This window comes from Nomascus leucogenys, chromosome 7b (genome assembly GCF_006542625.1).
Source record: "Nomascus leucogenys isolate Asia chromosome 7b, Asia_NLE_v1, whole genome shotgun sequence".
NCBI lineage: Eukaryota > Metazoa > Chordata > Mammalia > Primates > Hylobatidae > Nomascus > Nomascus leucogenys.
In genome coordinates, this window is record NC_044387.1 from 44763136 (window position 1) to 44777703 (window position 14568).

The 14568-nt window shown below is 48.1% G+C and overlaps 2 protein-coding genes across 2 annotated transcripts in view; one reads left to right on the top strand and one right to left on the bottom strand.

Moving 5' to 3' along the window:
* Positions 1-2418, top strand: part of BCL2L13 (BCL2 like 13) — a 101801-nt gene extending 99383 nt beyond the window's left edge. Inside the window, 2 exon segments of the mRNA XM_030815778.1 lie at positions 1-36; positions 39-2418. Of these exon segments, the coding sequence (XP_030671638.1) occupies positions 1-36; positions 39-461 (459 nt within the window). The 3' untranslated portion in view covers positions 462-2418.
* Positions 2419-8376: 5958 nt separating this feature from the next.
* Positions 8377-14568, bottom strand: part of BID (BH3 interacting domain death agonist) — a 37218-nt gene continuing 31026 nt past the window's right edge. The window contains exons 4-6 of the mRNA XM_030815779.1: positions 12791-12930; positions 11455-11667; positions 8377-8754 (exon numbers count right to left, since the gene is read on the bottom strand). Of these exons, the coding sequence (XP_030671639.1) occupies positions 8743-8754; positions 11455-11667; positions 12791-12930 (365 nt within the window). The 3' untranslated portion in view covers positions 8377-8742. The remainder of the gene's footprint in view (positions 8755-11454; positions 11668-12790; positions 12931-14568) is intronic.

Consider the following 14568-nt stretch of genomic DNA (forward strand, 5'->3'; position numbering starts at 1 on the left):
AGGAGCTGCAAGAGGCACTTCCTGAAGCCCCAGCTCCCTTGCTTCCACATATCACTGCCACCTCCCTGCTGGGGACAAGGGAACCTGACACAGAAGTGATCACAGTTGAGAAATCCAGCCCTGCTACATCTCTGTTTGTAGAACTTGATGAAGAAGAGGTGAAAGCAGCAACAACTGAACCTACTGAAGTGGAGGAGGTGGTCCCCGCACCGGAACCCACAGAAACGCTGCTGAGTGAGGAGACAAATGCAAGGGAAGAGAGCCTTGTGGAAGAGCTGTCCCCTGCCGGCGAGAAGAAGCCCGTGCCGCTGTCTGAGGGCAAGTCTAGACTGTCCCCTGCCGGCGAGATGAAGCCCATGCCGCTGCCTGAGGGCAAGTCTATACTGCTGTTTGGAGGGGCTGCTGCTGTTGCCATCCTGGCAATGGCCATCGGGGTAGCCCTGGCTCTGAGAAAGAAATAGGAGGCTTTTCAGAAGAGAAAGACAGAAGGATGTAAGGTTGGAGTTGTATTGGCTGGAATTTGAACCTCCAGCAGCTGTCTGGACATTTGTGGAACACTCTGGGATAATTGGGGACTTCTGCTCAACATGGCAGTGGCATGTTAGGTGTGTTAGGGCTTGAGGTGGGACATTCACATTCATCTGACTGTAAATCCCAAGGGCCTCGGCTCATGCTAAATTGAGAATCTTAGGGGTAAAGCACCCCCTCCAGGACCGGGTTTCTCAGCCTTGGCACTAGTGATGTTCTGACCATTCTCTGTGGTGGGGCTGTCCTGTGTGTGGTGGGCTGTTCAGCAGCACCCCTGGTCTCCACCCACTAGATGCCAGTGGCACCCCCTTCCCAGAGATGACAACCGAAAATGTCTCTAGACATTGCCAAATGTCCCCCGTGAACATCCCCTATTGAGACCCGCTGCTTTAGTGGGAGAGGGTTTACTTAGGAAGAATTGGGATAGAAATTCCCAGCTGAGAGAGCTTAGCTGTGGGCTCCTCAGCTACTGACTTGTTAGCTCTTAATCCCCTTAGAATTTCATCTTTCCTGATGAGCAGGCTGGGCTCTGCACCCACTCTTTTTTTGCCCCCTGCCCCTCATCCTGGAGTGTGAGGGTGCTCGCCCGTACTCTCAGCTGCCTCTCAGGGACTGCACTGTTCCTCTTCACCCCCAGGTTCCTGCTAAGATCCCACAGGCGAGGGCTTGCTCTGGACTCAGACCTGTCAAGTCCCCGAAGCTTCCTGCAGCTCCACCTTGTAAAAATGCTGCCTTTGGGAATCTTTGAAATATGTACACAGAGAAAATAACATGAAAGAGACCTGGGGTCCCCACTTGTGAGTACAATTGCAAGTAACTCTGGCTAGAGAGACACGTGTGTCTTGTGTCGAGGCAGGAGGATAACCCAGATGACCTTCTGAAGTCTCTTCAGCCTTTTCGCTAGTGGTCACCCACCACTATGGTTACTTGCCAGCAACATCTCTATTGCTGGATGGTCCCTGTCTATAACCCTGGGCTAGTATATTTTTTTCCAATATGGGACCTCAGTCTTACTACTGACCAGTTCTATGGGTCTCTTGCTAGGGGGTAAGGATTTTTATTCTTGGGCTTATAGAGCCAGTTAGATCATAACTCTTATGAAATAGAGAGTGTCCTAAATATCACTGAAATAAAAAGTAGGAAAAAGAAGCTTGAATTTTAAGACTGAGGCTGCTCTGCAGATTCTAGTTTGGCTTTCACAGTTCAAGAGTGGTGGCATCTTCACCTGAATTCTTCAATGCCAGGGTAATAAACCAAAATAGTCCTAATCAGTATATGCTAGTTGAGCATCGGCATAATTTTCTTTCCTCTGGCTGATCCCAGCCCTAAAGGAAGGGTAGACCTGTGTCTTTCCATGCCCAAGGGTCACGACGTCACTATGCAGGGCACACGTGGCTTGGTTTAAAAAGGTCATCTTAGATTTATCTTAGTAAATGTAATAAATTATTTTTTAGATCCTGAAATTTATAATAAAAATACTTTACCTACCCTGATCACCAAAACCTGATGTTTTAAATGTGCTTTCTTTTTGAAATTTATGTTTTCAAATAAAATCTCCCTAAAGCAATATTTAAAAATTGGTCAAAACAAGGTCTGGGAGTATGTTTGTGTGTCTTTCGAGCTTTATCCTGTAGCGCGTCTTTGTTCTGCGTTTTAGTGTCCCATTTAGGGAGTGATGTTTTAAGGGCTTTTGTGTACTTGGATTAAGTAATTAGAGGTGAGTGGGGGGAATGGGATTAGTGAGGCAACGATTTTTTTCTTCATGGGCTCTGATAGTTGCATTGGAATGTTCTGTATTCTAATTGCTATATTTGTGTTTGCATAGGTGAAGAACAAATTGGTGCGTTATCTTGATTTTTAAAAAGTAATAAAATCCTTTGAGTTCCAGTATTAACACTTGCCAGCTCTGGATCCTCACACCCACTGGCTGAGCACATTCAAGCACTGATCGAAGCCAGGTTCATCTCTGAACTGCTGAAAGGAGGTGTGAGGCTTAGGAAATTGGAGCCTGTGTTGCCCACAAAAGGAAAGAATAAGGAAGAAATGTGGTATGGAAGCGGCTACTTGCTGCTTTATTTTCCCACCGGTTGGACATTCCCCCACAGTGATATGGCCAGTTGTATTTCACGGTAATGGAACTAGTGTTTTCCATTAGCTTTCTCTGGTAGCTCTTGGTCAGCTCCTGAGTTAACAGGATGTGGCAGCATCCCTGTTCTTCCTTCACTTCCTCACCCTCTTGCCTCCAGCAGTGGAAGGGAACAGCCCTTATGAGGACTGCTTCCTACTGCAGCTCCTGCTTTTTGCTCATACATTTAAAAAACTATTTCTCAAGCTTCCCTTCCTTTTGGGGGGAGGAGCTAATAGTAGGAGGCCATTCCTTCCTGCCTCCAACTTAAACCCTCTAAGGTGAAGGAAAGATTCAGAATAAATCCAACTTGTTTATAGAAAAGTTCTTGTTAGTCCTTAGACCTTATCTCAACTGCTCTGTTGAAGGTAATGATTTATTGGGGGAAAAAACAATGCCAATTTATCCTCTCTGTATTAAAGTGATAATTCTGGGCCCACAGAAATCAGTCAGTACCTACAGTGTGCCTTAAGGGGACTCTCATGATCATCATTCCCTTCTAGAGAACATTCTAGATCAAGAAATGCAACTGTTGACCTTCTGGTTCACCCATCTCCCCCTCGAGGCATTCTTGATACCCCTTCTCACCTGCATTTCTGTCCCAGGGATACCAGATGCAGCCACTACCTAACTAGGCTTGTCCTGGGGGAGTGAGCCGTGAACCTGGAGACATGGCTTTGACTCACAGCTACTGTTCATTTCCTCAGGCTTTGCGCTGATTTCCCTCAATAATATGCAAGTAAGGCAAGTAGTCTCCTTGCCTTTCTCCTGAAAGGTATGAGATGTGGACATTTCAGTGTTTGAATTATTTTAAGTGATGTTTTACAGAAATAAAACGTTTTGTAGCTAAGAAGTTTTTTCCCTTTCTCTTAATTTCTTACATCTTTCCACACAAACTTACCTTTCCAAGAATTTGAGGTGGTGATCATATCCATCAAGACGGCCTTGTAGGCTATCTGATTGCTAACAGACACGACTTAGAGCTTCTGCCCAAATTCCCACACAAGCATTATCTCGTTTAACATCTCAGCGACACACTGGATACCAGACTAATGTTTCGTCTCTGGTGCACCAAGACCTGCCCTTAGTGATAATCTCTCAATTAGGACATCCATTTGAGTTTGGGGTGTATAATTTTTCCTAAAAAAAAATTCATGTCAGTAATTATAATTTTAGCAAATACTAGTTGAGCATTTACAACATGCCAGAGATGCTTCTAGTGCTCTCACATACGTTATTTCACCTTCACAGTTCTAATAGCTGTTTGTATTCCTTTTATTCCCATATTACAGAATGAAGAACCTAATCAGAGTTTGTTAGTTTTTCTTGTCTTTTTTTTTTTTTTTTTTTTTTTTTTTGAGACAGAACCTTGCTCTGTCGCCCAGGCTGGAGTGCAGTGGCACGATCTTGGCTCACTGCAAGCTCCGCCTCCCGGGTTCACGCCATTCTCCTGCCTCAGCCTCCCAAGTAGCTGGGACTACAGGCGCCCACCTCCATGCCCGGCTGATTTTTTTGTATTTTTAGTAGAGACGGGGTTTCTACTATGTTAGCCAGGATGGTCTCGATCTCCTGACCTTGTGATCCACCCGCCTTGGCCTCCCAAAGTGCTGGGATTACAGGCATGAGCCACGAGCCACTGTGACCCGCCCAGGGTTAGTTTTTCTAATGTCCTCAAGCATAGGAGAGGCAAGGCAATGATTTTGCAGGTTTTTATCATTTTCCTGGCCCTGCAAAGCAGTATTGGCAGGTCCCCTGCAAACAGTTGCACCAGTTGTTTACTGCATAAGGGCTGACTGGGGACAAATTCCGACGTGCAGCCTGTGCTCTGCTCACCATGCTGTGGGCTCTGGGAGAAGGGAAGTCTTTTTCTAATTTGTACAAAGGCACCATATAGGCTCACTTAAATATTAAGCATGTTCTACTACAAAAAAAACAAGAGTGAGAGGTCCAGGACTGGTCTCAGCTTCCAATTATGTAGCTGTTTTCCCTGCAGACATTGAGTGAGATGCTTTGTGGTTACAGAATTCACAGTCATTGCCGATGAGCTTTCATTAGCTTTCTTGATTAAATATTTTTGCTTGTAAACAAGGTTAGGCAATCTGTCCCAGCAATTATCACAAAGTGCTAAATGAGGGGGGTGAAGACGGCACCACGATGCATTTCTTAGTTTTTTTCGGTTTGTTCGAGTTCGTCCCTTCTCCCCTGCGTGTGCCATCATAAGGGTAGGGCTGTGGAGTGAAGTGGGGGAATACCTGGAAGCACTGCTTGGCCTCTGGACAGACAAAGAGGTTGGGGACTTAGGAGGGTTGACCAGGTATGGCCACAAGTCAGCTCCTGGAGGACCTTCCCAGTGAAAAGCCTCCTACTACATTCCACAGCACATCATGGTAATTATAACCTTGGCTAGATAATACCTGTTCTATGGTACAGAATAGTGACATTCAATTACCTCATATATAAAGAGAGCTCCATGGAGAGCTGGAAAGTGCATGCCACTAAAATATTAACACATCCTGTCTTCCCTTTCTTTTTTGCAAGGCTGTTGAATTTCAGCCCGGCATCCCCACACACTAATAAACACCATCAGGTCTTCCACATTTGATGTTTACAGCACAGGAGCCCACACCAGACAGCTGCTTCGCTGTGAGCTCAGTGAAATTGTTCTCAGGGGTATCTGCAGGGCCTTGTCATCAGTTCAAGGCTAAGCAGCTGGCTCCAGGTGAGTCTTCCCCGCTGTCGCCTCTCCAAAGGGGAAACTGAATAGTGGTAATGCTCACTGTGGTGAGTGTTCTTTGCACCAAACCACCAGAAGAAACTGGTTAATGAATGTACTGTTTAGAAGAAAAGTTTTGACATTTTAAGATTACTAGTTGTTCCCTTTCCCCAAGAAAAGAAGGTCAAAGTACAGTCTTCCCTGTTGCAGAGTTTGGAATAACTCTGTTTTTCCCTGATGCTTTCCAGCAGGAGAACTGTATTATGTAGAGGGGTCCTTGGCCAGCATCAAAGGAAAAACATTATTTTTTTCCTAGACCTGTATTTTTCCTATTACAGTCTTCCATTTATTTCTTCCTCCAGATTAAAAGTGCCTCTTCCTACCGAACTCATTCCTTAATTAAGGTCAATTTAGTGTTGGCTCAAATGCTCTCATCTCAAAAATACCAGAATTGAATGGTAATTTGGATAATTAAGTTACCATGTGCATTTTACTTAAGCAGCATGTGTTTCCTTTTTCCATGTGAGTTCCATGAGCCTCTGCACTGCCGCTCTGTTCTGCTGAACTGATCACTGTGGGTCATTCTGGCTCCTCTTCCCTCCTGTCATTTACCTTTTGGCCAATCTACTCTTCATCGGGGAAAGGAACAAACTTCAAATCTGTGAGTTATTCTTTCTGTCAGAAGCAACGTGCTAGAGAGAACACATGGGAGTTGAAGATAATCAATGGACTCATCTTTCTATCCACACGGTAACTGTATGCCCTTGACTTAGGCGGTATCATTTCACATCATCAATTGTCTTTGTTAAGTCCGTACTTAATTGGTTTGACTCCAGGTTCTGCAAACAAGATCGTAACATTCAAAGGACTCTATATTCCAATTCTCAGCCAGCACAACTAATGAAGTTGTTGGACAATAAAACTAGGTGCCATTGCTGTGATCCTTTAAGGAAGCCTTGAGTATTGCAGCAGTTAATGCTGGGTCCTAAGAGGAGAGGTCAGGAATGATTTGACCTGAATGCACCAAATGTCCTACGTGACTTTGAGATACACCAAGCATCTTTTCAAGGAGAAAGCTTTTGATGTTTAACAAAGGAATTTCCATCACTTAATTCAAATATTTTTAAAACAGAAAGGAAAACATTCTCTGAATTAAAGTCACCTTTGAATCATATCCACAAGGATTGTGTTACAGGGCAAAATCCACCAACTGTCAGGATATGCCTGAGTCACCATGGCTGGGAAGTGCTCAAGACTGGAACATTTGTGTTTGAGACAACGGAATCTTTTTATAATGTTGGCTTTGGGAGAAAGGGTGACAGTCTTGCTTTACAACCAAGACAGTATCTCAGACTTGGTCTGGAAGAATTTACACTAAGACCTGTTATAAAATGGTGGCCTACTGTATGAATTCAAGTGAAACAGAAGGTGAAGATGCTGTGGAAGAGTCAGTGTATGAGAGCTAGTCCAGTCACTTGCTGCTTTAGAACACTTTTCCATTAGTTCTGGGTGATGACTGCATATAGCCCCTTTGGGAAGAAAATGCCTCCCCCAGTGAGAATCTAATGGCTGATGTATGGATGGATGTGTAGGCGCAGTGTGGTTCAACCTGTTTCCATTGTGGTCGGAAAACTTTTTTTAGAAGTCCACTCCAAAACATGAAAAGTCGTAGTGTTAGGAAGATTTATTTCCAAACGGTGGCCTTCACACTGCACAGCAGCACTTCTTTTTAGTATTTGTAACCTTTTACCCACTTTCAATTGAGCCAGCCCTAGCATGGTATGTATTCCATGCTGAACAATATAGAGTTTGTTTTTCTTTTCTGATGATTTTAAACTCTTAAGGAACAGGAAAGTGTCTGGTAAGAAGAAATCATGAGTCCATCAGTGCCCTTACTCGTGTCTCCAGTAGCCTCATGTTGTGGTCACAGGAGTTTCCTGTTCACAGCAATGTGTGTGATACGGACCCAGCATCCACTGTCATGCTTTTAAACTGATTCCTAGGACACAGCTTACCATTGGAACAGCAGACCAGTGTTGCACTCTTTTTTTTTTTTTTTTTTGAGACGGAGTCTCGCTCTGTCACCCAGACTGGAGTGCAGTGGCACAATCTCGGCTCACTGCAAGCTCCGCCTCCCGGGTTCACGCCATTCTCCTGCCTCAGCCTCTCCGAGTAGCTGGGACTACAGGCGCCTGCCACCACGCCCGGCTAGTTTTTTGTATTTTTAGTAGAGACGGGGTTTCACCGTGGTCTCGATCTCCTGACCTTGTGATCCGCCCGCCTCGGCCTCCCAAAGTGCTGGGATTACAAGCGTGAGCCACCGCGCCCGGCCTGCACTGTTTCTAAAGCTAAGCTTTCCCTTATTTATTTTGGTACTACCTAAGTGACTTGGTTTTGACTGTCCCTAAGAGAGGGAACCACTTTGCTGAATTTTTAAAAAGTCCAACTGCCCTTTCATCTTTTATGCTTAGAAACCTGTTCTCTGCAGATGCACTTCTGAGGCATGGATGAGCTGAGCGTATGGCTAGAAATGGGAAGTTTACAGCTATTACCAGGGGGCTAACTCCCGGGGCATCGCAGTAGCTTCTGGCACCCGCAGCTTAATGTCTTTAGCAAAGTCTTGATGTCACAGAAAGAGAAAAAGTGCATGCAGTTAGTTACCTGATTTCGTAAACAGTGGCTGACCTGGGCCCTTATCACCTTCACACCTTTTAGAACCACAAGTGGTTCTTTTTGACTCCAACAAAGGAGAGGAAGTTGAAAAAGTCAAGCCCCTGTGTACTGGGGCCGGACTTCCCATTGTTTGAGTTCAGAGTCTCTGTGCCATTTGGTTTTTAAACGGGAAGATTGTTGGTTCCTTAGTATTAAGATAGTCCCTATTTTGAGTGGAATTTTTCATTTGTAAGGGGTATGTTCCTTCTCTGATTCTTGCTTTCCTCAAACAGGATACTGCCTGCTGTAAGACCATCCCCTATGGTCGTACTTTAATAAACAGTAATTTTTTTCACCAAAAAAATTGTATTTTGTTTCTACTTCCTTGAAACCTGCTTTTCAATTTAATTTTCAAGTGGGAACCTGCACAGCGGAAATAAAGGCACCATGTGTAGATTTACAAATGTGCAGATTCATGTGTGGATGATATGAAGGCCATTCAAATACGTGTAAATGGACATTTTCATTCAAGTATATTAATGTAGATATTTTAAAATGGGTTATAAGCTTAAAACATTGTCTTTAAAATAGAAATCACAGCTATCTTCCAGCCTGTCTTCTCTAGGAACGCTGTTGACATGCCAGGGCTCCGTCTACACTGGAAGCAGCTACACAGCTGTGACCACATCGAGCTTTAGCCAGTCACACTTTTGGAACTGTCCGTTCAGTCCATCCCCTAGAACAAGAAAGGAGAAAAAGCCAGAATCAGCTAGGCTCATTCACAAACCAGGCTCCAGAGCTCTGTGCCACAGTAGAGCAAAGCTGGGGTTTATGCAAAAACACGTTCTCCAGAGCCCTAAAGTCCTATCCGTGAATCCTACTTTTTGCTACATGGGGGCAACTGCAAAAACAGGCTGTTCAGGCGGTGAGGTGGGTATTCACATCTCCAAGGCACTGACGGTGTCAGGAGAACCCTGCTGGGTCAGAGGAATCATGATTCTGCCTCAGCCATCGGTCTCTGGTAAGCCGTCCATACAGACTGCTGCACACATCTTGCCCACCCATTCCCCCTTTACGTGGGTGTTGGTAAAAGCTGTCCAGGAATGGTCTCAGGCTTACTTCCTTCCAACAATTCATTCTCCTGTTTTTAAAATGCCTATATAACTGAAGGCCACAGCATATAAGGAATGTTTTCTTATGAGTTCTCAGTAGAGGATTAGATGCTATTTTACTTAAAAACCAAAGCCTGAAGTAATGCTTCTGACATGTCATAAAATCCCAAACATTAGGCTGGGCGCAGTGGCTCACGCCTGTAATCCCAGCACTTTGGGAGGCCGAGGTGGGCGGATCACCTGAGGTTGGGAGTTCGAGACCAGCCTGACTAACATGGAGAAACCTCGTCTCTACTAAAAATACAAAATTAGCTGGGCGTGGTGGTGCGTGCCTGTAATCCCAGCTTCTCGGGGGGCTGAGGCAGGAGAATCGCTTGAACCCGGGAGGCGGAGGTTGCGGTGAGCCGAGATCGTGCCATTGCACTCCAGCCTGGGCAACAAGAGCAAAACTCCGTCTCAAAAAAAAAAAAAAAAAAAAAAAAAAAAAAAAATCCCAAACATTCGCTAATATTTTTAAATTTACAAATAAGACACATCCACTTAATTTCCATTTGGGTCTATGAAACAGAAGCACCAGATTTTGCTACATGGGGGCAGCTGCAAAAACTGGCCCTTCTGGCCGGGCGCTGTGGCTCACGCTTGTAATCCCAGCACTTTGGGAGGCCGAGGCGGGTGGATCCCAAGGTCAGGAGATCGAGACCACGGTGAAACCCCGTCTCTACTAAAAATACAAAAAATTAGCCGGGCGTGGGGGCGGGCGCCTGTAGTCCCAGCTACTCGGAGAGGCTGAGGCAGGAGAATGGCGTGAACCCGGGAAGCGGAGCTTGCAGTGAGCCGAGATTGTGCCACTGCACTCCAGCCTGGGCGACAGAGCAAGACTCCGTCTCAAAAAAAAAAAAAAAAAAAAACCTGGCCCTTCTTGGGCAGCATTGTGAACACTATGTTTGTTTTTAGAGACAGGTCTTGTTTTTGTTCAGGCTGGAGTGCAGTGGCACAATCATAGTTCACTGCAGCCTTGAACTCCTGGGCTCAAGCAAAGAGATCCTTCTGCCTCAGCCTCCTGAGGAGCTGCCTCAACCTCCATGACGGTGTGAACTACAGGCGCACGCCACCATACTCAGCTGATTTTTTTTTTTTTTTTTTGAGACAGTCTTACCCCATCACCCAGGCTGGAGTGCAGTGGCGCGATCTTGGCTCACTGCAACATCTGCCGCCAGGGTTCAAGCGATTCTCCTGCCTCAGCCTCCTGAGTAGGTGGGATTACAGGCGCCCGCCACCGCACCCAGCTAATTTTTTTTGTATTTTTAGTAGAAACGGGGTTTCACCATCTTGGCCAGGCTGGTCTTGAACTCCTGACTTCATGATCCGCCTGCCTTGGCCACCCAAAGTGCTGGGATTACAGGCGTGAGCCACTGCACCTGGCCCTCAGCTAATTATTTTTATAAATTTTTTAGAGACAGGGTCTCGCCATGTTGCTCAGTTTTGTCTCAAACTCCTGGCCTCAAGCAATCCCGCTGCTTCTGCTTCCCAAATCGCTGGGATTACAGGCTTGAGCCACCATGCCCAGCCTTTAGACTGTGACTTGTAATACCTGGTTATGGGACAGATGTGCTCTGGAAAAGATTTTAGACAGTTTCCCCCCTTTTTCGACTAGTTTTGGTTCACACCTTTTTTTTGAGATGGAGTCTTGCTCTGTCGCCCAGGCTAAAGTGCAGTGGTGCGATCTCAGTTCACTGCAACCTCTGCCTCCAGGGTTCAAGCAGTTCTCCTGCCTCAGCCCCCTGAGTAGCTGGGACTACAGGTGTGCGCCACCATGCCTGGCTAATTTTTGTATTTTAGTAGAGACGGGCTTTCACCCTGTTGGCCAGGCTGGTCTGGAACTCCTGACCTCAGGTGATCCACCTGCCTTGGCCTCCCAGAGGGCTGGGATCACAGGCATGAGCCACCGCACCGGCCACATTACACTTATTTTTTATGACAAGGTGAGAGGTCTGAAAAGCTCATTGTGAGCCCTCCAGCCCGTTCCTTCCACTCTGCACCTGCTTGTGCCGTGAGGACCCCACCAGGAGTACGACGTGAGCCTCTGCCGCCCTCTGAGTGGAGCGTGTCTCCAATAGTAAGCTGGTAAAGCTCGAAAGGACTCTGGGTGCTCTTCATCACCTACACACAGCTTTCTTGCTCACAACAGAAAACCAAACCCGAGCAGGACAGCCTGTAACCCTTGTGCTGGCATCAGAGGCAGGGGCCCCGCTGGGCTTCTCAACCTTCCAGAGAAAAGGGCATGGGCGGCAGGCAGGGAAGGAGCTGACCTCAAGGGTTCTTACGTTTCTGGCTAAGCTCCTCACGTAGGTGCGTAGGTTCTGGTTAATAAAATTCACCGTTGTGTGAAAGACATCACGGAGCAAGGACGGCGTGTGACTGGCCACCTTCTTGGCCAGCAGCAGGGCCAGCACCAGCATGGTCTTCTCCTTCTCCATGTCTCTCGGGTAGGCCTGCAGCAGCTGCTCCAGGGCAGTGGCCAGGTCCCTGTTCCGGTCCTGCACAGAGGGGCACATAGAACCTGGTTCACTAATACTCTTCCCTCTCAAAGGAAAGACAGTCCCCAGTATGAAGAAGCACTTCAAAGGGAAGTATTTATTAAGTATCCAGGGCTGCTGGGCTGAAAGAATGAGAAACAGTTGAGTTCCGAGAGGCAATGGAAAGGGAAGACTGCGATCACTCCCTGCAGGGGCCTCGGTAAGCAAACGCTGTGTGGTGAGCCCGTGTGCCCACTGTTAGACGGTGATGGGATACAAGAAGCCTGGGTCGTCCCTGCACCCAAGGCACTTCGAGTCCAGAACTAGTGACCACCTGTGACGCCTTAGGCCCATTTTATTGGTGCAGACCTAGCTGAATGGAGGGGAGGAAGGGGGCTGCATGGGAGGACTGGACGCAGACCATGAGGCTGGCAACGACCGTCAGGCCGTCGGCGCACATGCAGAGTTACGTGGGAGTGCTCCGGCCTCCTGCGTTCTAGCCAGCTGCTGGGACATCACAGGCTGGCCCCGCTGAACAGAAGCATGACTGGATTTCTAGGAGGTGAGGACGCCTGCGTTTTCAGCTGGTAGAGTCGAAAAAGTCGAACTTTCTCTCCTCTCAGCTCCTATCGCTACAGGCCTGCATTTGGCAGTTGAGAGGATGTAGTTCTTTCCGCTAAGTGTTCTGGGGACACAGTGCCCCGGACCACTCTTGTATCCCCAACAGTGCCAAGGAGATGGTAGAGCTCAGAAAGTTGTGTGGGTTCCAACCAAGGAGCTCAGCAGAGCAGCAGGCGCCACTCCCAGGGCTTACGGTTCTCACTGGCACCATTATTAAACTCCCCACAACCAAAGGACGTGTCTGTTTCTTCTGCTGGCCAAACATGCTTCGTTCATCTTTTAGAGGCTTTTACCCCTAAACTCTTTACTCTGATTTAAGGTTCAGGTTTCCTCGATGTCAACCAGCTGAATTCTTTTGCAAGGCAATGAAACATGCCCTACGTCCAGTTACTTTGTCAGAGTTCCGGACCTGACAGTCACGAGTTGAGTGGCCTCACGGGACAGTGGGCTGCCTGGTGAGAGGCAGGGGACAGGCCCCGTTGGCTCACTTGCCCGCCCACGTGGTCCTCAGGCCCTCACTCACCTCCTCCGACCGGCTGGTGTTCCTGAGCTGCAGGGCCAGGCCGTTCACCAGGCCTGGAGGGATGCTACGGTCCATGCTGTCCCCGACCTGGGCGAGGTGCCTGGCAATGTTCCGGATGATGTCTTCTTGACTTTCAGAATCTGTGTGTTCAGGCAGGGGCGGCAGAGACAGAGCAGACTCAGAAAATGGCCCTGATACCCTCTCCCACACCACCCTGCCCCAGGAAAGGACAGGTCCACGATGGCACAAGGCCAGCCCCCACTGGGCAAGTGCTCCACTCCACCAGGGCCACGGCGGGTGGGCTGGGTACCAGCACTGAGCTGGGTTCTGGGCAGTGCCAGAGCTCAGGGCCTCGGCTGAGGCCCAGGCTCCCGCACACGGGCACCACGTTCCCACGGGCAGGGCCAGTGAAGCTGGGGCGTCACGACCACGCCTGAGGTACAAGCCTGGCAGCGGCTTCATGGCTCACACCACACAACCTAACAGGGTTGGCCTTGGCCTGGGCAGCCGTTGGGGAAGGGGCCCTGTGGGCAGACGGCGTCCCAGACCCACCTTCGCCCTCTCGAGCCTGAGAGCCCCCATTCCTCGCAGTCCCGTCTCAGGAAAACCCCAGTTGTCACCGGCACCGGCAAGGCCCTGGAGAATCTCCCCTGCCTTTCTAACCAGAGCTCTCCTCCTTTGCCCTTCAGTCCTCCTCCTCCGGCGCACAGCCTCCGTGCTGCCCCTGCCCCAGTACCACTGTCGCAGCGCCATGAAGGCCACGCTCAACTGCCACACTCCCTGCCGCCTCCGTTTCTTCCCCAGCACTTGCTGTGTTATTGTCTGACGCCCCTGCCAGAGGGTAAGCTCCCTAAGGGCTGTGATTTTTTAATCTGTTTTGTCCACTGACAAATACCCAGCACTTAAAACAATACATGGCACTCAGTAGGTGCTCAGTAAACAATGGCAGGGACCAGGTGTGGTCGTGCATGCCTGTAATCCCAGTACTTTGGGAGGCTGAGGACAGAAGATTGCTTAAGGCCAGGAGTTAGAGGCTGCAGTGAGCCATGATAGCACCAGCAACAGAGCAAGGCCCTGCCTCTATAAGAAACATTTTTTTTTTTTTTTTGAGATGGAGTCTTGCGCTGTCACCCAGGCTGGAGTGCAGTGGTGCGATCTCGGCTCACTGCAACCTCCGCCTCCTGGGTTCAAGCAAGTCTCATGCTTCAGCCTCCTGAGTAGCTGGGATTACAGGCCCCGCCACCACACCCGGCTAATTTTTGTATTTTAAGTAGAGACGGGTTTCACCATGTTGGTCAGGCTGGTCTCGAACTCCTGACCTTCTGATCCTCCTGCCTTGGCCTCCCAAAGTGCTGGGATTACAGGTGTGAGCCACTGTGCCCTGCCTCTATAAAAAACTTTTAAAGGGAGCCAGGTGTACTGCACGTAACTATAATCCCAGCTACACAGGAGGCTGAGGTGGGAGGACTCCTTAAAGCCAGGAGTTCAAGGCTGCAGTGAGCTGTGATCACACCACTGCACTCCAGCCTGGGCAACAGAGCAAGACCCTGTTTCTTAAAGAAAGTTTTAATTGCATGAATGAATGAATGGGCCCTGTACCTAGCTCCCAGTAAGTGTTCAACAGGTGCCAGCTATTGTTATTTCTCCCATTAAATCTTCTATTTTTTCTGTGCTTGAAACTTCCCTCTGCCTTTTTTGGTTTTGGCTGCTGCTCCCACCCTCAGTCAGCTGTCAAATCTCACCTTATGTTGCAAATACAAGTGTTTTGCCTACCCTCT